The sequence below is a fragment of the Caretta caretta genome, chromosome 9, assembly GCF_965140235.1.
Source record: "Caretta caretta isolate rCarCar2 chromosome 9, rCarCar1.hap1, whole genome shotgun sequence".
Classification (NCBI taxonomy): domain Eukaryota; kingdom Metazoa; phylum Chordata; order Testudines; family Cheloniidae; genus Caretta; species Caretta caretta.
The window spans coordinates 64,262,866-64,284,500 of NC_134214.1; the positions used below are offsets into that span (position 1 = coordinate 64,262,866).

A 21,635-nucleotide genomic window follows, 5' to 3' on the forward strand; every position below is an offset into this window, starting at 1 on the left:
ACTGGTTTAATTTTCCAGCTGTGGGGTTCAGTTTCTGAAAGCCTGGGAAACACTGCTTTAGTGAATGAAAACACACTGTTCTATTTCAGATAAATCTCAGGGGCATGGTTTAGGGTTCATGGGTGGAGACATGCATGAAAACCAGCACTAGATGAACATGGAGACTACTCCCTCTCTCAACCCAGGACAGCAAGGTCTTTCCAGACTGCTCAGAAACATGGTCAGATATTTTCTGGTAAGGGCATCAGAAGGAAGATAGGCCAACATGGAGCTACTTCATACGTAAAGCCCATGCATAACAGTAGCCCCAGCTGCAGTCCTCCCTTACCGGTATTCCTTGCTTTCTTCAAAGTCCTGTTTGTTGTGTGCTGGTTTCAAGAAGTTACATTCGATCACCCCAATCACGCCCATGCCATCCCCCTACACCAATGGTCAAAAAAGAAGGAAGAGAACCAAACATTTCAGCCATATTGATTACAACAGAAAAGGAGGTAGCACCTTCAGGAGAACAATTCCTATTCCCCTGGAATCCCGGCAACAAGATTCAAGTTACCATACATCCCCTCCCTGATGCAGGAGTTGATGGTAACACCTCTGAATGTGCCATGTACAGCAACAACATGTATCAGATATGAACACTTGGCAATCTCCAAGGGCCTGATCTCAGTCCCCAGCTGGCAGATCCCCTTGAGACAGTGCAGACAAGGAAAGGCATAAGCACAAATCCATAAGGCATAAACCTCGAATATCATCTAGCTTCCTTACTCTGAAAGCCACCAATTTATCTGTATCTAAGATGACCCCTAGAAGCAAAGCAATGACAGCCAGCTTGCTGGTATAGCTATGCTGCTCCATCACAGCACATGCAATTCTGTAATGAGTACACCACTCAGAGAAGAGGGTAGTCTGGCTGAGCAAAAAGGATGGCTTTCACAACTTGAGTTCCCCATCAGCATCTGCTCCTTATAGCAGCTATAAATAATCTCAGGGGACGCACTTGGATCTCAGCTTCTAGACAAGTGTACAATATGGATATAGGTTTAGTAAACGGCTCACGGAGACTGACAGCCCAGTTACCAGGTTCAAGAACTCCTGCGCTAAGTTGGTGAGATCCTGGAGGACCATGGGACCTGAGAGTAAGGATCTAATGGACAGGGCCTATCTCTGATGAAGCCATGTTCCTCTCTCCTCCCCCATTCCTGAGAGCAGAGGGGAAGCACTGATCACTCACCTTCATTTGGCAGCCCACCTTCTCGTAGGACTTGATGAGTCGGTTGTTGTGATACATCATGATCCCGAAGTGACTACTGTTCTTGCAATTAAACCCAAAGGTGATCTTCACCCTCTTGTTCTGAGATAAAGCTCGTCAAAGGAGAAAAACAGCAAGCTCCAAGGAGGAAGAAAGAAGTGAATGCCGTTTTGTGGGAAGGCCGTTATGTGTGTGGTTGGGGGCGCGGGGAAAGGGGCCGCTGATGGAGAACAGCAGAAGGTCAAATGTCTCCAAAAAGAGGTAAAGCCCACAAGTTTTCAATGTCTCAGCCTCATGATGTAGGTTGTGTCATGCAAACGTTGTGCTGTTTAGACTAGAGTAACACCTTTGCTTCTTTAGCAGGAGGGCAGAGCTGAGCATTGGCCTTTGTAGAGTGAGGAAGGCCTGGCATACACAGCCAAAAATGGTGGATAAGCATAACTGCAGCCCATCTGAGTTCCAACAGTTTAACACAGCCAGTCTGGACAGAACAAGACTGTTACAGATAGGTTAAAATAACATGGTTTACCCAAGGTCTCTAAAAAGGCTACAATATTAATTTTAAGCTGGTTATAAAGCAATCAAGTTCTGACCAAAGAATCATCATCAAACTGAGTTATAACCCAGATGGGCCAGAAATGACTAAAAATGTGATTAAATTTGGTTGTTTTGGCTTTGTAAACCAAAGAAACCTCAAGAAATAATGTAATGAAGACATCAAGGCCCACAGAAGTAGAGGAAATTCAGGAGACACCCACTTCACTTGGTTTCAGTTCTGGGCAAGAAATTCTGCTACCAGGTTTAAAAAAATAGAAGCTATTTATAAAGAACAATCTTGTTACCCCAGAAGTATCCTTCTGGTTGGCCTATCCTTGTAAGGGGGTTCCCACATTTACAGAACATATGCAAAGAGGTATATTTTCATTGGGTGTCACCTTATGGGGTTACCTTAAGTGCATTCTAACAATTTTTATTCTTCAGCATCAGGGATATATTACATTTTACTCATGCTGGTTCTGCAGAACTAATACAGTTGTGAGAGAACAAGCCAAAGTCCATTCCTTCTTGTGCATTGTCATCGCTTACTAAACTCCACTTAGGTACACTTATGCTCAAGTGTCACTGAAGGCAGGATCTAAACCTGTAAAATATTTAATAGTGAGTAGGATGCACAAACAAGAAAGGACCCATGCCGAGTCTCTGATCCCTGGCTGAGTATGCAGGGCTGGAAGTTTGCCTTGACTTGGAATCATGGCTCTCTTCTTCAGTCAGTGCGTTCTCAAAACTCACACAAAGCGTAAAGAAAAATTGTGTGTTCATATCGCTAAACAGGCAAAAAAAATGAATGAAATGAACACAGATCTCAAGCTTTCCATTCAGTCAGAAAAAATAAAGCTAGCAATTGAATGCTGATAAATGGGTTAAAGGAGAGCACTGAGCAAGGTTTCCCTTTTATCATACACAAGTTCTGGTCTTATACACAGAAGTCAGGCCTTGGCTTGTACTGAGGGTTCTTCCTATACATTTTTAAAGATGTTTATAGTTTTAAACAGGTTTAAATAGGTTTGTGCCGAAAACATCAGATAAGCCTGGTATTGGAATTCAGTTGCCAGGACTATTGAAGCATGAAGACTCCTTCCACTCATCTGGACCTCACTCACACTTGAAACATGAAAGGGCTTCCATCCAGTAAGTTGACACATCCTTGCCTTCTCCATCCAAGAGTTTTCAAGGCTCCTTCTTGAACTATTCAGGTCAGGATCTAGCCTCTATGGGGGGTAAAGGGAGGGCCAGAGAAGAAAAGTCAGTCTCCAAGTTCATTTCAAACCTCGGCTTCTCTACCCGGCTGCCCCAGGCCACCCAATCCAATCCACCCATCTGAGTACAGATGAGGAGTTAATTTCAATTGGGAAACAAGTGATCCTCATTGTGTGCTACCCTGGATGCAAAGAAGTCACCAGGAGGCAGGAAAGGTCAGAGGCAGCTATAAGGATACTGTGGAGGTAGGTCTGTATACATCATATTCAATATTGGCCAAGCTCTTGGAGATCAGCTGAGTCTTCACTTTCTTCTGTCGCAGAACAATCTGCATGCGAGGCTTCAGGTACAAGATACTGCAGTATGCCTGGGAGGAGGGGACAGGGAAAGAAGAGGTATTATGGACACAGACTTCACTGGAGACCTTTAGAGAAAAAAGTGAAGTCATTTGACAACACAATCAGTCCCGTCTAGCCAAGTAGCTGAGTCCTTTCCAGGCAAACACAGCTTGGATTCCACACCTTTCAATTCCATGGGAAATGCTATATTGAGGGGCCCTGGTTTGTCCGACATCAGCACAGACTCTTAGCTTACACTGTTTCCCTAGGACAGACATAGGGCAAGGACCAATCTACTTCTTTGGTGTAACTCCAGCATTCCTAACTCACCCGTAAGGAGTACTCCGTTTCTGGTGCAGAGGACTCTTGAACCTTCTCAAGGCGAGGAGGAACCTTCTTCCCGGCATTTTCTGATTCCTCCATGCTGAAGTCTGATATCCGAATGTCATACTGGTCTGTAACAAAGTCCAATTCAGGCTTCCCATCTTTATTTCTGAAAAACATGATAAACAAAAATCAGAACATCCTATCCAGCCACTCATTCTGCTCATTCAGCAGCAATAGAACAACTTTATAGCAGTGAAGCTATACAGCAGCGGTCCCCAAACTTTTCAGGGTTGCGCCCCGCCCCACCCCCCAACCGTGTCCGCACCCCCTTCCCTGCTAGCCAGGGCTGGGACTGGGGCTGCAGCTTCCAGGGAAAGGGGAGAACGCGGACAGGGGTAAGGGAGCCACAGCTGGGGGGCAGGGTGGGCCAGGAACGGAGCCAGGGGCAGGGCTGAGAGCAGAGCCCCTGCCGGGGGGATGAAGCTAGCAGCGGGGCTGGGAGTGGTCAGGGGTTGGTGGCCGGGCCAGAACAGAGCTGGGGGTGGAGCAGGGCTGTGTGGTGCTCCCTCCGCAACGGCCCATGGGGCTGGCCTGGCCCCCCCATGCCCCCTCCCTGAATCACAGAACTGGAAGGGACCTCGAGAGGTCATCTAGTCCAGTCCCCCACAATTCAAGGAAGGACTAAGTATTATCTAGACCATCCCTGACAGGCGTTTGTCCAACCTGCTCTTAAAAATCCCCAATGATGGAGATTCCACAACCTCCCTAGGCAACTTATTCCAGTGCTTAACCATTCTGACAGTTAGGAAGCTTTTCCTAATGTACAATCTAAACTGCCCTTGCTGCAATTTAAGCTCATTGATTCTTGTCCTATCTTCAGAGGTTAAGAACAACAATTTTTCTCCCTCCTCCTTGTAACAACCTTTTATGTACTTGAAAACTGTTATGTCCCTTCTCAGTCTTCTCTTCTCCAGACTAAACAAACCCAATTTTTTTTCAATCTTCCCTCACAGGTCATGTTTTCTAGACCTTTCATCATTTTTGTTGCTCTTCTCTGGACTTTCTCCAATTTGTCCACATCTTTCCTGAAATGTGGTGTCCAGAACTGGACACAATACTCCAGCTGAGGCCTAATCAACGGGGAGTAGAGTGGAAGAGTTACTTCTCTTGTTGTAAGCAAGTTACTTCTTGTGTCTTGCTTACAACACTCCTGCTAATACATCCCAGAATGATGTTTGCTTTTTTTGTAACAGAGTTACACTGTTGATTCATATTTAGCTTGTGATCCACTATGACCCCCAGATCGCTTTCCGCAGTACTCCTTCCTATGCGTCATTTCCCATTTTGTATGTGTGCAACTCATGGTTCCTTCCTAAGTGGAGGACTTTGCATTTGTCCCTATTTAATTTAATCCTATCTACTTCAGACCATTTCTCCAGTTTGTCCAGATCATTTTGAATTTTAATCCTATCTTCCAAAGCACTTGCAACCCCTCCCAGCTTGGTATCGTCCACAAATTTTATAAGCGTACTCTCTACGCCATTATCTAAATCATTGATGAAGATACTTAACAGAACCGGACCCCAAACCGATCCTTGTGGGACCCCACTTGTTATGCCTTTCCAGCATGACTGTAAACCACTGATTACTCTCTGGGAATGATTTTCCAACCAGTTATGCACCCACCTTATAGTAACTCCATCTAGGTTGTATTTCCCTAGTTAGTTTATGAGAAGGTCATTCGAGACAGTATCAAAAGCCTTATTAAAGTCAAGATATATCACGTCTACCACTTCCCCCCTATCCACAAGACTTGTTACCCTGTCAAAGAAAGCTATCAGGTTGGTTTGACACTATTTGTTCTTGACAAATCCATGTTGACTGGTTTCAGAGTAGCAGCCGTGGTAGTCTGTATTCGCAAAAAGAAAAGGAATACTTGTGGCACCTTAAAGACTAACAAATTTATTTGAGCATAAGCTTTCGTGAGCTACAGCTCACTTCATCGGATGCATGTTGACTGTTACTTATCACCTTATTATCGTCTGGATGTTTGCAAATTGATTGCTTAATTATTTGCTCCATTATCTTTCTGGGTACAGAAGTTAAGCAGACTAATCTGTAATTTCCTGGGTTGTCCTTATTTCCCTTTTTACAGATGGGCACTATATTTGCCCTTTTCCAGTCTTCTGGAATGTCTCCCGGCTTCCATGACTTTTCAAAGATAATTTCTAATGGCTCATATCTCCTCAGTCAGCTCCTTGAGTATTCTAGGATGCATTTCATCAGGCCCCTGGTGATTTGAAGACATCTAACTGGTCTAAGTAATTTTTGACTTGTTCTTTCCCTATTTTAGACTCTGATTCTACCTCATTTTCACTGGCATTCACTATGTTAAGACGTCCAATTGCCACCAACCTTCTTGGTGAAAACCGAAACAAAGAATTTATTAAGCACCTCTGCCATTTCCACATTTCGTGTTATTGTCCCCCCCCTCCATTGAGTAATGGGCCTACTTTGCCCTTGGTCTTCCTCTTGCTTCTAATGTATTTGTAGAATGTTTTCTTGTTTCCTTTTATGTCCCTAGTTAGTTTGATCTCATTTTGTGTCTTGGCTTTTCTAATTTTGTCCCTACATACTTGTGTTGTTTATATTCATCCTATGTAATTTGACCAAGTTTCCACTTTTTGTAAGACTCTTTTTTGAGTTTTAGATCATTGAACATCTCCTGGTTAAGCTAGAGTGGTCTCTTGCCATATTTCCTATCTTTTCTACGCAATGGGATAGTTTGCTCTTGTGCCCTTAAAAATGTCTCTTTGAAAAACTGCACTGATCCTCTGTGCCCGCGTAAGGGGGCGCGCCCCACAGTTTGGGGACCTCTGCTACACAGTATCCCACAAATAAGAACATAGTAACCGATGGGGCTCTGCTATGTGAAAAGTAAAAACTAAAGTTGCTCCTCTATTCCTGACTCCTAGTGGCAGGATAAGGGACTAACATGCTATTTTCCACTTACAAGATCATCCATGATATATCTGGCAAGCAGTTCAAAGTGTTACATCTTCTTTCACGTTACCCTACAGGCAGTCATTTTATTTATATTGCTTTTCTATGCCAAATTCCACAGTAAAAGAGTACCTCACAACTGCCCTATGAAAGTAGAGAAACATCCTCATTTTATATGGGGAAACTGTGGCACAGAGGAGTTAAGTGATTTGCCTAAGAACATATAACAAGTCTGTGGCAGAAACAGGAAGATAAACCCAGATCTCCCAAGCCCTGTGTGCCAAAAACAAGATTATACACAGGAAGGAGATGGAATATTCAGATTTATCTAAGGTTTCCCAATGGGAACGAGGGGATATCTAGATGTATGACGTAACAAGCTCTTTGTCCATAACTGTCTCTGCAAGTGTTCTACAGAAGTTCCTTCTACTTGCTGAGGGGAAAAGGAAGGAAGGAGAATCAGCTAGTGCTTGTACAAGAGAAGAGACGTGTAAGGCTAAAATCTGCATTTTTGATGACGTACTCTAAGCTGAATTATCCTACGACTATATCCCATTGGCTTATTAAAAAAGCATCTGATTAAACAGAAGCCTAGGTTGGAGGAAATCACATAGAAACCCTAAGATTTCTGCAGTGACAGACAGAGCCTTCAGTCATCCATACGACAGGCTAAATGTGAAATCTGCAGCACTACAATGCCAGGTACAAATGAGCACGATCCAACGTCTGTTTCTGAGCATTAGTAGCCAATACCAACAGCTCTTCCCCCCAACCCACCATCTCACCCTAATCTTGGGAGTGAAATTTTCCAGAGGGGCTATAAATACCTGAGGATAGGAGTTTGATAACAGAAGGGTGCCCACAGGACTATCAGCAATTACTATTATGCCACGAGATAGGAGAGGAAGGCCGCAATAACACTCCAAAGCTAGTGCTAAGTGCTGAAGAATAAATTAAAAGTTTCATCGGTCTGCATAACCTTACACAATTCTGTCAGTGCCCGTGCCACAATGTATACAACACTATCTCCTGAACCACAGATGGAGATGGACACATGCTATGAAGTTAAAAGGAAGCGCTCTAGCAGTGCTTCATTATGTCATAATGATAAAAACCACAACATATTCTGCAGTCCATGTGGGGCTGAGATTGAAGGGGACACTAGGAGAAGAATTTTCTATTGATAAAATAAAAGTTGCACTAAAAAGAAGCAACATTTCACAGTAGCAGCGTGAACATAGTACCAAATTATCTATAAATAGGGTTTCTAGTTTTTGGAGATCATTTTTGGTATATTTTCAAGACTGTCTAGTTTTTATGTGCTAAAAAGTTAAATTCCAAAGCATCTTAGCCCAAATTCTCAGTTTAGAAAATGTTCTCATTTAAAAAACAGGAAAAACTTTAAGCTGCACTATTCAGCTTCCCCCATCACCAGATGTATCGTTTAATTTCTCAGCAACAAATTTAAGAGCATAACCCAATTAAAAAACTGAGGGATAAATTGAAACTTCAGAACTAAACAAAATGTTCTCAGTGCTTCCTCAAAGTAACTGGATGTGAACAATAACTTCAGGATAATTTTATTGGTTAAAAAGTAAAAACAGAAGTGCTATCTATAAATATTTTATAGCATCTTTCTTCCCAAGCACTTCCTAAACAACATGCATGGAACACCTCTGAAATGCTTCTACTTTTAGGGTAGCATTTGGCAGCCAACTGACACAGAACACAACACAATAATAGGTAAAGGGGAAATTTAGTAAAGAGACTTAGGCAGCACCCTACTCTAATGAGCAACACACAGGATCTTTATATCTCCAACCACCAAAAGCAGGATCTTGGTAATCAAAGTGCAGTTCTATTGCGAAAAGTGACTAAAGAGGGTACCATGCAGTTCCGTTACTGGGATCTCAATGACTTCTGTATCAAATATGCTCAGTCTACAAATAAAATGAAGTATTTCTGAGGGCCAACACTGAAAATTCTGAGATTCAAGCTGGGTTCTTCACTTCTCATGTGCCACAAGCTCTAACAAAAGATTTGCAGGCCCTTGGTGACACCCATGCTAACCCACTACCTTCAGCACAGGTGTAAGCCACTGGAATTTAAATCATTCTCATGCTGCACAGAAGAGAATACACTCCAGATGATTCTTTCTTATTAGGGCTAATCTACACTGGCAGCGCTTTAACGTGTCTTGTGTGGTCATGGCACAGCGCTGGGAGAGAGGTCTCCCAGGGCTCTAAAGAAACCACCTCCGCTGGGAGTCCTGTCTACACTGGCACTTTACAGCGCTGAAACTTGCTGTGCTCAGGGGGGTGTTTTTTCACATCCATGAGCAAGGAAGTTGCAGTGCTGTAAATTGCCTGGGTAGACAAGCACTTAGCTGTGGTGGCTCTGCAGGGCTAACAGGAGGGAAGAGCAGCAGCAGAACATATTTAGTTACAAATGCTGGAAGATCTGACTGGGATCCACCCAAGAAGCAAACATGTGGAGTAGGCGGTGCCATTGTTACACTTGAAAGAACCAAACATAGCAAGTTGCATAAAACTGGGTATTTGACCCTGATGCAAATTGGGCCTGTCTAGGTACAGTAACTCCTCACTTAACATTGTTGTTTCCTTACAGTGCTGATCTATTAGGGAACAAGCTCATTTAAAGTTGTGCGATGCTCCCTTATAACCTCGTTTGGCAGCTACCTACTTTGTCCACTGCTTGCAGGATTCTCTGGAAGAGCAGCCCCTCCTTGTGGTGATTAGAACCGGGGGGGGGGGGGGGGGGGGGGACCAGCAGCTGCCCCAGTCAGCTCCCCTAAATTCCCTGTAAGGTATGTGGCTCGGCAGCTGCCCAGCAGCAGTTCAGGTGGCCCTCCCTGCACTACTGGGCTGCTCCTGCCCTGCCCTCTGCCTTGGAGCTGCTCCCAGGAGCTTCCTACTTGCTGGCGGAGGGGGGGTGCTGATATTAGGATGTTCCCCTTCTCCTGCCCACCCCCACCCCCCATACCTGCTCTCCACAAAGCGGAGTTGGGGGACAGGGCTCAGAGACAGAAAGGAAGGAACTTCCTGGAAGCTGTTGTTTCCTGTCTGAACTGCTTAAATGGGCAACGTACTTGAAGTGCGGTCAGCATACTTAAAGGGGCAATGCACATCTCTCACTCATGCACTCACCCCCAGCACTTTGGAAAGTCAGCACCTGTGCAGCCATGTGCTGTCAGGAGGAGGGAGTGGTGCGCTCCAGCTGGATAGCGTGGGCTCATCAGCATGTTCCGTTTTTGCACGGAAGTGTTTGCAGCTACTGCCCTGCATCTATTGTGTTTCCTCCCTCTTGCCTCAGTCCATGCTGCCCTGTAGAGTGTGAGGCTACATTAACAAGAGCATATTAACCCTTGAGGGCTCAGGCGAGTGCTAGTTCATCATCATTTAGCAGCAAGGCATTCCCTGGGAAATATTCCACCCTTTTACAATCATTCATTGCTGTGTACAATATTAAACTGTTTAAAATTGTTTTAAAAACTTATACTGTATACGTATACCGCCTACTCCACAAGTATATAATGTCTTTGTCTGGCAAAAAACATTTCTCTGGAACCTAACCCTACCCCCTCCCCTTTACATTAATTTTTATGGGGAAATTGGATTCGCTTAACATCGTTTTGCATAAAGTCGCATTTTTCAGGAACATAACTACAACGTTAAATGAGGAGTTACTGTACTCAATCCTTAGGCTACTGAGTTATTACCTCTTTCTCCCCCTCAGCCTTACAAAGGGCTGAACCTATCATTTTCCACTCCTCCCTCCTTGTGTGCCCTGGCTCCCAGTACCTGCGGATGTTCCAGATGAGGATCCGTGTGCCCTTTTTGCCTGGAATGGCATCAAATTGGGCCAGCAACTCCTCCTCAGTACTGAAGAGCGTATGTTTCAGGATGGCCTCGAGGCTGGGTGCAGAGTCTTCCGTAACAATCATTTTCTTTAGAAGCCACAGAGTCAAAGAAAGAACAAGATTGGCCCGGGTTTCCCCTATCCCCCCTACCAATGAGACATTAAGAATTCAGACATTTCTGCATAGGCAGGGGATGTACGTGGACATAGCACCCATCAGAAGCATGACTAGGTGCAGTGCCAACAGCAGGTGTGTCCAAAGGGGAGTTGAACCATGCTAAGTAGTAACCAAGGGAACTTGGTGAAAAAATACCACCAGGCACCAACTTTACAGGGAAGGAAGGGAGTATGTAAAGCTACGCACAGCTGTTAACTTGAGGAGGCAGCTGTGTATTTAAGGCTCCCATCAGTGTGAAGGCAGCACCGTACACACGTATCGTATCACAACACCAAAAAGCGTGTTACTGCTGCCAAGGGATAAGACTATGTGGGGGAACAGACCAGACAACTATTAGAAAAGAGGGGGCACTCCACAGGGGGAGGTGGAGATGCAGTTACTGCAGAAATTATCCAGAAGTTATACTGGTCATGGAAATTAGCAGAAGTGCCCATCAGATTCATAACAATTTCTGACATCAGTGCAGGGGAATAATATGACGGATGCAACACCAAGCACAGTTGCTATTATAGGGGCTCTCCAAGTGCAGTGCGAAATTTGCCATTACCCTAGTACCGTGGTAGGCAAACTACGGCCCGCGGGCCAGATCCGGCCTGTGGGATTGCCCCCTCCCCCCCCCCACCCATGGCACTGCGGGGTTAAGGCAGACTCCCTGCCTGCCCTGGCCCCACGCCACTCCCGGAAGTGGCCGGCACCATGTCTCTGTGGCCCCGGGGGGGAAGTGGGGTGCCGCACACTGCCCTCGCCTGCAGACACCACCTCCTGCAGCTCCCATTGGCCGGGAACAGGGAACGGCGGTCAATGGGAGCTTTGGGGGAGGTACCCACCAGTGAGGGCAGCACACAGAGCCCTCTGCCCCCCACTCCCCAAGGGGCCGCAGGGACGTTGTGCCGGCCACTTCTGGGAGCAGCGCAGGGCCAGGGCAGGCAGGGAGCCTGCCTTAGCCCTGCTGTACACCGCTGCCACCCCAGAGCTGCTCAAGGTAAGCTGCGCCAGGCTGGAGCCCGCACCCCAACCCCCTGCCCTGAGTCCCCTCCCACACTCCACACCCCTCCCTGCACCCCAATCCCCTGCCCTGAGCCCCTTCCTGCACACCGCACGCACTCCCTCCCGCACCCCAACCCCCTGCCCCAGCCCTACATTCAATTTCCCCACCCAGATGTGGCCCTCGGGCCAAGAAGTTTGCCCACCCCTGCTCTAGTACTCCATATGGCTGATGCCCTCCACAGATGTTACCTGGAGGCAGCAACACATGCAGGTGACACTGTGGGAGGCTACCCAGATATATCTCCAAACAACCCTCACCATCAGAACTCTTGTGTGAAGACACTGTTGCAACAATAGCGCCTCATGAAACATTGAGCCAGGGGCTTCCTCAGTACCACACTTCTCCTACCCCTGCAGCCCCAACCAGCCCCTTCTCCTACCCCTGTGCAGATTCCACAGCCACTCTTGCCTTACAGGGAAGGATATTGTTTTGCTGGTTGAATGGTATCACTGGAACAACAACAGCCTGAGCATGGACACGTTCCAAATAAGTCTGCGAAAGGAGCCCCACGCTGAGTGCACCTCCATTCTTGGTGAAGACAATGGCATCCTTTCCCAGACGCATGGAGCCGGACTTGAAACCATTACCATACACTCCAATGGATGGGTGGTTCTTCTTCACTGCCTTGTCCGTGAAGCCAAAGCTGCAAATCACACACACTCAGTCAGTCAAGTGGAGAGCTGTCTGATAGACAGAGGTAAACAGGAAGAGAATAGATGGAGTGGAAAGTGATTTTAAATGTGGAACTCCATGGTGGTCACCTGACTCAAAAAGTGTCAGGCAAATGAATAATACTTTGCCTTAATACAGCATTTCCCATTTAGCAGGCCAATGCTCAAACCACTGAGCTATCCCAATCTGTATCCTCAAGTGGAATAAAATCCTCAGTAGGGGTTGGCAAGACTGAAGAGAGGCCAGCTTCTCCTCCCATCACATACATAATCGAGGTTGGTTCAGGCATCTACAATGCCTGCTGCCCTGATTGTCAAGGAAGCGTTTGTCACCACTGCCCACGTTTTACTTCATGGGTCACAACAAACTGACACCACCACACCTCACTGATACTGCAATTACATTATACGCTACCTCAGTGTGATCAGCCTAACGCACCAGCAGAGTATGATATGTGAAGAAAAACTTCAAGATGTTGCAATGATGCAGTTTAGATAAGAAGTGCATCTCCAAGACTCAGCCGCTGTGACCCAAACTACTAAAACCAGCCTTGTACTTGTTAAAGGTTCAGCCTTGGCACAGCACTATTCCATTACTCCTCTAAAGCTCTGCATGTCCAATTCACCCATTTTTATAACTCTACACTTAAGTGTCTGCAGTCAGGAGAGCTAATAACTGTGGCTCTTTGATATTGAGGCTGCCTTTGGGGAGGGAGGGGAGAATAAGGAAAAATAACCAGAAAATTCCCTTCCCTCCTCTCATTATCTGTCCTCCACATAGGTGTCTATGTGCCAGCAACTCTGGGCCACACCATCCAATTCTCTTTTCATTCTTTCCTCTTGGAGTGCATGCATGAGACAGACAGTCCTTCCCCTCCCCCATACACCATGACAAGAAGGGTGAAGAAGTGATGTGGTAAGGAAAGAGGGTCACTTTGTGGCTTTGTCACACCTCAATGTAGCTCACCATAGATTAGTCCTACAGAAGATGTGGAAAGCGTCTCTCTCTAGTTCTGGGGAAGGAATTTGAAATGAGCTTCCCATGTGAAATTATCTCAGTCTTAGAATTTTAACAGCTAGAGAGGCCTGCTGTCCCTCCCCCACTTCAATTTCACAGCCACTTCATATTAACTCAAGAGAACCTGAAATGAGAGACCAAGCCATTGCTTTCCTCCCTCACCACACAGAGCAGGAAGGGGCTAAGGCTTCTGGTTTTCACTTCCTGAACCCCCCTGGCTTTTCGGAAGACCTGTGGTTTTGTGTTCACAGCATTTGAAGAAATGTTAGATTCTCTGCCTCTGTCCCGCACCTTTTCTTATCTATCAACAAATTGTTGCAGAGGAACAACCAAACCATGCCCTACCACGAGTGACTATCTGCTTTGCAGATGGCCTGCTGGAAACAGAAAAATTATTATTAGGTCTAATGGAAACCTAGAGGTTACATGACATTTGTTCTGAGAGGAGAAGTAGCAGAACAGGATAATGGATAGTGCAGCAGCATCCAAGTGAGGAGAAATATCCGCAGATGGACTGGAAATGCAACCTAGGGAGAGAAAGGAGGGAGGGCTTGGTGATGCTCCTAGGAAAGACAAAAATGAGCACCAACACTAAGCAGGAAGATGGAAATGTGGGACTGGTGTGGCCTCAAAGGAGCAGACATCTGATGTTCCCTGGGCATCTGCCAGGCACGGAGGTGTAACGGAAGAGGCATGCACAGGAAGATGCAGAAGCAAGCTTTTACTATTTTCTAGTCTATGATAAACTCCTGGAAAATTAACTGCCAGTTCTAACATGCTTCTTCAATGTATAGAGCACCTACTGCCATAGCCACTCAAGCACATCTTTTTGGTGTTTAAGATACAGATTCCAGGCCCTTCTCTACACACAAAGGATGATGATCACACGGCATCTAGTATGACTACTACTAGCAGATACGATTAAAGCACAAGCGGAATAAACTAACCTAAACAAGAGCAAATAAGATCAGCAGGCCTTGTATCACACCCTAAAGTTTGTTGAACTCAGGCTGTGGCAGACTTGAGTGAGGGGTGGAGACTCTACTAAGGGCTTGTCTAAGCTGTCAATTAACAGCACTGCAACTTTCTCGCTCAGCGGTGTGAAAAAACACCCCCCTGAGCGCAGCAAGTTGCAGCGCTGTAAAGTACTAGTGTAAATAGTGCCCCAGCGCTGGGAGCAATGCCCCTCATTGAGATGGGGTTTTTTTAGAGCGCCAGGAGAGCTCTCTCTGAGCCATGAGCACAAAAGGCATGTTAAAGCACTGCCGCGGCCTCAGAGCCAACTCTTGAGAATTTTACCCTAGGAACCAACTGCAAGAGCATCCAGCTGAACTTTACGCCTTTGGCAGGTGACAGGATGAGAGGTCATCTCTTAGAGAATGCTACTGTTAGGGATAAAAAGTATTTTAGATGATATTACAGTTAGGCAAATTTGATATTCTGTGGTTTAGAATAAAAAGTAACAAGTTAAATTTTAATTTTTTAAAAAGTTAGTTATATAATAAAAATTGAATTGAAATTCCTCACTGCAGAGAGTCACACCGTGTCTCCCTCTGCCATTGTTAATGAGAAGGCATGAAACCAGCAATGAGGAAAGCCTACCTTCTTACATCACAGAATGAAAGATTAAAGAAAAGTCACGTTCTCTAAAACCACAAGCCATTTTAACATTCTGAAGGGAAGGGAGGCAAAATGGGAAACTTATCATTACCACAAGTCTTCAGAAACGAGATCATGGACTCCTGATTTATTTACTAACTCCAGGCGACATTTGTCCATTTTAAGCAAATACTCCTTACCCCATGTACTGTACTGAAGCATGTGCTCTTGCTTACTGCTTCTAATTCATGCCAAATTACTTCAGCTAGGCCAGGGACAGGTTGTTACATGAGGAACCCTGCATATGGAACAGCCCTGAATGTAAAAAGTCACGAGTCTTTGGACCATGCACTGTATGTTAAAAAACAGCTTGTGAGAGGGTAAATCTAAAAGCAGTTATTTTAGGATTTTGCACAGTGTGAGGGTGAGGCAGAGAAGAGAAACCACAGGGACAGCCCTGTGTACATCTGAACCAGGATCCCTGAAATCCTGAACCCTGGGTCAACAACAACACTTGCTTGCAAGATCTGAATCTACAGTAGAAGAACCATATCTGGGGTGAATTCCTAGCTTGTTACCTGAGCATACGGTGAAGTTTGTGAGGTGTCATTCCAGCACCATTATCTGTGAAAGTCAAACAAAGCTCCCCCTTGATCTCCACAACATCAATGCAAAGAAGCTTAGCCGTCACACCGGGATCTGAGGCATTGTCTGTGGAAGCAAAAAGCCTGGACAGTTAGGCATTCTCATTGTCCTCAACTATTCCTGACACACAGATCATCTCCTTAGATCTCAGAAATGAAAGCATTCTTGAACCTTCCTTCTCCCAAATACAGGGAAATGTCTGATAAAGGATGTACCATAAGAACACAAGAAAGGCCATACTGGGTCAGATCAAAGCTCCATCTAGCCCAGTATCCTGTCTTCCAACAGCGGCCAATGCCAGGTGCTTCACAGGGAATCATCAAGTGATCCATCCCGTCACCCATTCCCAGCTTCTGGCAAACACAGGCTAATAGCCATAGATGGACCTATCCTCCATGAACTTATCTAGTTCTTTTTTGAACCCTGTTAAAGTCTTGGCCTTCACAACATCCTCTGGCAAGGAGTTCCACGGGTTGACTGTGTGTTGTGTGAAGAAATACTTCCTTTTGTTTGTTTTAAACCTGCTGCCTATTAATTTCATTTGGTGACCCCTAGTTCTTGTGTTATGAGGACTAAACAACACTTCCTTATTTACTTTCTGCACACCAGTCATGATTTTCTAGACTTCTATAATATCCCCCACTTAGTCATCTCTTTTCCAAGCTGAAAAGTCCGTTTTATTAATCTCTCCCATATTCCCCAAAACTGCTTATCACAAGAAAAGAGCTTCTTATCTGCAGAAGGGTGTGTAAATATAAATTATACAGAAAATACAGGAATACTATCATATAACACAAAAGATTTAAACAGAATGAGTTGGGGGTGGGGTATTTTTTATGCATGAAGAAGCCACAAATAAATTATGCGAGTCATCTCAAACAATTGTCAATAAAATTATAACTCCACATGCCATCCTTGTGTATTCTGTATGTGCTATATGCGTTACAGAACAACTGTTCTGAAAATGATTTAGAAATAAAATGTTATTGGAACCCTTGCATTGTAAACCCAGGTACCGTGGTTACCTTCAGTTCACTTATATAGGGCTTAGAGGAAGTCAATATGAATTTCTTTAAAAAGTGTTTTCTATACATAAAAAGATCATGATTTTAAGATTGTATCTTGAGACCTTCCAGGGCTAGAAGGAAGTGTCCCAAGAGGAAGCTCTCTTGTAATCCTGAAGGGTCAAAAAATATCAGACCTTAAGCCCAAGCAGGACTGGTCACAGCCAATCTTGAGCAACAGGCATGTAGAATTTGAGAAAACTGGTGGCGGGAATGCTGCATGTGAGGTGAAAGCAAGAATCACTCGAGCAGGTTGCTTAAAAAAAAATTAATATGACTGGCTATTTGTAGCTGCTCCGAAGTTTGTACAGTTGGAAATTGTGCTGAAGGAACATGGACTGATGGTCGGAGGAGGCAATCAAAGAATGTATGATAATTGCAAAACCACGGTAATGTGTGTTATATTCTATAAGTAGACACACACCACAAAAGTGATGACAATATTTACCGTATCATGGGATAAGTAGTGAACATGCCCCTTTGATCGCCATTATTCCATCTCACCTGGGATTTATTCTAACATTCCAAATTTCTGAGCAGGTTCATACAGCCAACATTTTGTTTTTTTTAAGTTTCCTGTCCTTGAATATTTCATCCTTCTGCATCCAATTGTGGAACTTTCCATCAAATCATGCCTGCCTGAGGCCCAGGACATGTAAAGTTCAAACCCCAGATGCTGCAAGAGCGGTTTCCACTACCCTATGCTAACCTGCTTGTGACTCCTTGTCCTCAGTGCTTGCTCAGAGTTTTCTCAAGCAGCATGGAACTGCAGCTTTACTGCTGTCCATAGGGTTCCGAATAGCAACAGGAAAATATAGCAGTGTTCTTAATTTTACATTCCTGTTCTTGGACAAGACACAGAGACACTGAAGCCATCTGTCTGCAGACTCAGGCAGGCATCACTGCACAAGTCACATTCAGTCAATAAGAGCTTCAAACATATGGGTCAAGAACTGAGTCATTGTTAAATGAGGAGAGAGCTGAGACTCAGATGCCTGCTTCACCTCTCACTGGCAGAGCTGCCCCTGCCCAGCACATGCACAGTGACTTAGCACAGAGGTTCTCAACCGTTCCAGACTACTATTCTACTTTCAGAAATATGATTTGTCCTCCATACCCCAAGTTTCTCCTCACTTGAAAACTCGGGCTTCGTGTTTCTGCCCTGGGCCAAAGTGAGTCTAACACTGGCCCTGGCGACCCCAGTAAAATGGGCTCAACCAGTTTGAGAACCACTAATATAGTATATAGAACTGGTACAAGTGCCATGAACATTCTCCACAGAGTCCTCCAACGTGTCCCCCCCACCCTGCCCTGCCCCTACCACAGCACAGCTACCAGTGCCCTGAACACCCTCCCCAGGGCCCTCCAAGCCCCCTGCCCTGCCCCCCACAGCACAGCTACCAGTGCCCTGAACACCCTCCCCAGAGCCCTCCAAGCCCCCTGCCCTGCCCCCCACAGCACAGCTACCAGTACCCTGAACACCCTCCCCAGAGTCCTCCAACCCCCCTGCCCTGCCCCCTACCGCACAGCTACCGGTGCCCTGAACACCCTCCCCAGCGTCCTCCAAGCCCCCTGCCCTGCCCCCACAGCACAGCTACCGGTGCCCTGAACACCCTCCCCAGAGTCCTCCAACCCCCCTGCCCTGCCCCCTACCGCACAGCTACCGGTGCCCTGAACACCCTCCCCAGAGCCCTCCAACCCCCCTGCCCTGCCCCCTACCGCACAGCTACCGGTGCCCTGAACACCCTCCCCAGAGCCCTCCAAGCCCCCTGCCCTGCCCCCCACAGCACAGCTACCAGTACCCTGAACACCCTCCCCAGAGCCCTCCAACCCCCCTGCCCTGCCCCCACAGCACAGCTACCGGTGCCCTGAACACCCTCCCCAGCGCCCTCCAACCCCACTGCCCTGCCCCCTACCGCACAGCTACCGGTGCCCTGAACACCCTCCCCAGAGCCCTCCAAGCCCCCTGCCCTGCCCCCACAGCACAGCTACCGGTGCCCTGAACACCCTCCCCAGCGTCCTCCAAGCCCCCTGCCCTGCCCCCCACAGCACAGCTACCAGTACCCTGAACACCCTCCCCAGCGCCCTCCAACCCCCCTGCCCTGCCCCCCACAGCACAGCTACCAGTACCCTGAACACCCTCCCCAGCGTCCTCCAACCCCCCTGCCCTGCCCCCCACAGCACAGCTACCAGTACCCTGAACACCCTCCCCAGCGCCCTCCAACCCCCTGCCCTGCCCCCTACCGCACAGCTACCGGTGCCCTGAACACCCTCCCCAGAGCCCTCCAAGCCCCCTGCCCTGCCCCCCACAGCACAGCTACCAGTGCCCTGAACACCCTCCCCAGCGCCCTCCAACCCCCCTGCCCTGCCCCCTACCGCACAGCTACCGGTGCCCTGAACACCCTCCCCAGAGCCCTCCAACCCCCCTGCCCTGCCCCCACAGCACAGCTACCGGTGCCCTGAACACCCTCCCCAGCGCCCTCCAACCCCCCTGCCCTGCCCCCACAGCACAGCTACCGGTGCCCTGAACACCCTCCCCAGAGCCCTCCAACCCCCCTGCCCTGCCCCCTACCGCACAGCTACCGGTGCCCTGAACATCCTCCCCAGAGCCCTCCAACCCCCCTGCCCTGCCCCCTACTGCACAGCTACCGGTGCCCTGAACACCCTCCCCAGAGCCCTCCAACCCCCCTGCCCTGCCCCCTACCGCACAGCTACCGGTGCCCTGAACATCCTCCCCAGAGCCCTCCAACCCCCCTGCCCTGCCCCCTACTGCACAGCTACCGGTGCCCTGAACACCCTCCCCAGAGCCCTCCAACCCCCCTGCCCTGCCCCCTACCGCACAGCTACCGGTGCCCTGAACACCCTCCCCAGAGCCCTCCAACCCCCCTGCCCTGCCCCCACAGCACAGCTACCAGTGCCCTGAACACCCTCCCCAGCGTCCTCCAAGCCCCCTGCCCTGCCCCCACAGCACAGCTACCGGTGCCCTGAACACCCTCCCCAGCGCCCTCCAAGCCCCCTGCCCTGCCCCCACAGCACAGCTACCAGTGCCCTGAACACCCTCCCCAGAGCCCTCCAACCCCCCCTGCCCTGCCCCCACAGCACAGCTACCGGTGCCCTGAACACCCTCCCCAGCGCCCTCCAAGCCCCCTGCCCTGCCCCCCACAGCACAGCTACCGGTGCCCTGAACACCCTCCCCAGCGCCCTCCAACCCCCCTGCCCTGCCCTGCCCCCTACCGCACAGCTACCGGTGCCCTGAACACCCTCCCCAGAGCCCTCCAACCCCCCTGCCCTGCCCCCTACCGCACAGCTACCGGTGCCCTGAACACCCTCCCCAGCGCCCTCCAACCCCCCTGCCCTGCCCCCCACAGCACAGCTACCGGTGCCCTGAACACCCTCCCCAGAGCCCTCCAACCCCCCTGCCCTGCCCCCCACAGCACAGCTACCAGTGCCCTGAACACCCTCCCCAGCGCCCTCCAACCCCCCTGCCCTGCCCCCTACCGCACAGCTACCGGTGCCCTGAACACCCTCCCCAGCGCCCTCCAACCCCCCTGCCCTGCCCCCCACAGCACAGCTACCGGTGCCCTGAACACCCTCCCCAGAGCCCTCCAACCCCCCTGCCCTGCCCCCCACAGCACAGCTACCAGTGCCCTGAACACCCTCCCCAGCGCCCTCCAACCCCCCTGCCCTGCCCCCCACAGCACAGCTACCGGTGCCCTGAACACCCTCCCCAGAGCCCTCCAACCCCCCTGCCCTGCCCCCCACAGCACAGCTACCGGTGCCCTGAACACCCTCCCCAGAGCCCTCCAACCCCCCTGCCCTGCCCCCCACAGCACAGCTACCAGTGCCCTGAACACCCTCCCCAGCGTCCTCCAACCCCCCTGCCCTGCCCCCACAGCACAGCTACCAGTGCCCTGAACACCCTCCCCAGAGCCCTCCAACCCCCCCTGCCCTGCCCCCACAGCACAGCTACCGGTGCCCTGAACACCCTCCCCAGAGCCCTCCAACCCCCCTGCCCTGCCCCCCACAGCACAGCTACCAGTACCCTGAACACCCTCCCCAGCGCCCTCCAACCCCCCTGCCCTGCCCCCCACAGCACAGCTACCGGTGCCCTGAACACCCTCCCCAGTGCTCTGCCCCCCCGCTCCCCGAGCAACCCCACTGCGCAGCCGGCCTCACCCAGCAGCTCGGCCATGGCGCTGAAGGGCCGCGTGTGGCTGGTGCTGTTGCTCTGCAGGTAGCGCGGGCTCATCTGCGGGGACAGTGACAGAGAGGGACGGTCAGGGCCAGACTCCCGCAGGCCGGGCCCCACCGCCCCGCACCCGGACCCCCCACCTACCGCGCTGAGGCGGATACCCTGCTCCGTGTTCAGCCTCCGGGCCATGGCGGCCCAGCGCTCCGCGCCGCGGGCTCCAGCGGGAGGCGAGGAGCCGCGGAGTCGCGCAGTGACAGCTCGGACTGCAGCAAAGCCGAGAGCCCCCTTCCCCCTCAACCGCAGCAATATGGCGGCCCCCGGCCAGCAGATCCCCTCCCGCGCCGTACAGCAACATGGCGGTCCCTGCTAGGTGTCCGCAGCCGTACAGCAACATGGAGGTTTTCACGTCCTGCGCTACGGCAATACAGATGCCCCCTTCACTCTGCCGTACAGAAAGATGGCGACCTCCGAAGGGACATTTCCACATCCGTAAGGCAACATGGCGGCCTTCTCACCTAGCCAACTGAGAGATCCCCCACATGGTGCTCCCTAGAGGCCTGGACCTATTTGCATACCCACCGTCTGGGGCAGCAGCCCTTCTGTCTCCGAGAGCTGCCCCCACGCTGGCTCTCCTGTAACTAGGATTCCCATATGTGGCCCTCCCCT

At 49.1% G+C, this 21,635-nt stretch overlaps 1 protein-coding gene across 5 annotated transcripts in view; it reads right to left on the minus strand.

Moving 5' to 3' along the window:
- Positions 1–21,635, minus strand: part of MORC4 (MORC family CW-type zinc finger 4) — a 35,302-nt gene extending 13,667 nt beyond the window's left edge. The window contains exons 1-10 of one of the 5 annotated variants that reach the window (XM_075132391.1): positions 21,421–21,489; positions 20,954–21,026; positions 15,647–15,779; positions 12,205–12,423; positions 10,497–10,643; positions 9,843–10,019; positions 3,676–3,838; positions 3,246–3,374; positions 1,232–1,351; positions 329–420 (exon numbers count right to left, since the gene is read on the minus strand). In XM_075132391.1, coding sequence (XP_074988492.1) covers positions 329–420; positions 1,232–1,351; positions 3,246–3,374; positions 3,676–3,838; positions 9,843–10,019; positions 10,497–10,643; positions 12,205–12,423; positions 15,647–15,779; positions 20,954–21,026; positions 21,421–21,456 — 1,289 coding nt within the window. In that variant the 5' untranslated portion in view covers positions 21,457–21,489. Of the gene's footprint in view, positions 1–328; positions 421–1,231; positions 1,352–3,245; positions 3,375–3,675; positions 3,839–9,842; positions 10,020–10,496; positions 10,644–12,204; positions 12,424–15,646; positions 15,780–20,953; positions 21,027–21,113; positions 21,290–21,420; positions 21,490–21,548 lie in introns of those variants that run through there. The other 4 variants (XM_075132390.1, XM_075132392.1, XM_075132394.1 and 1 more) reach the window with 4 other exon arrangements.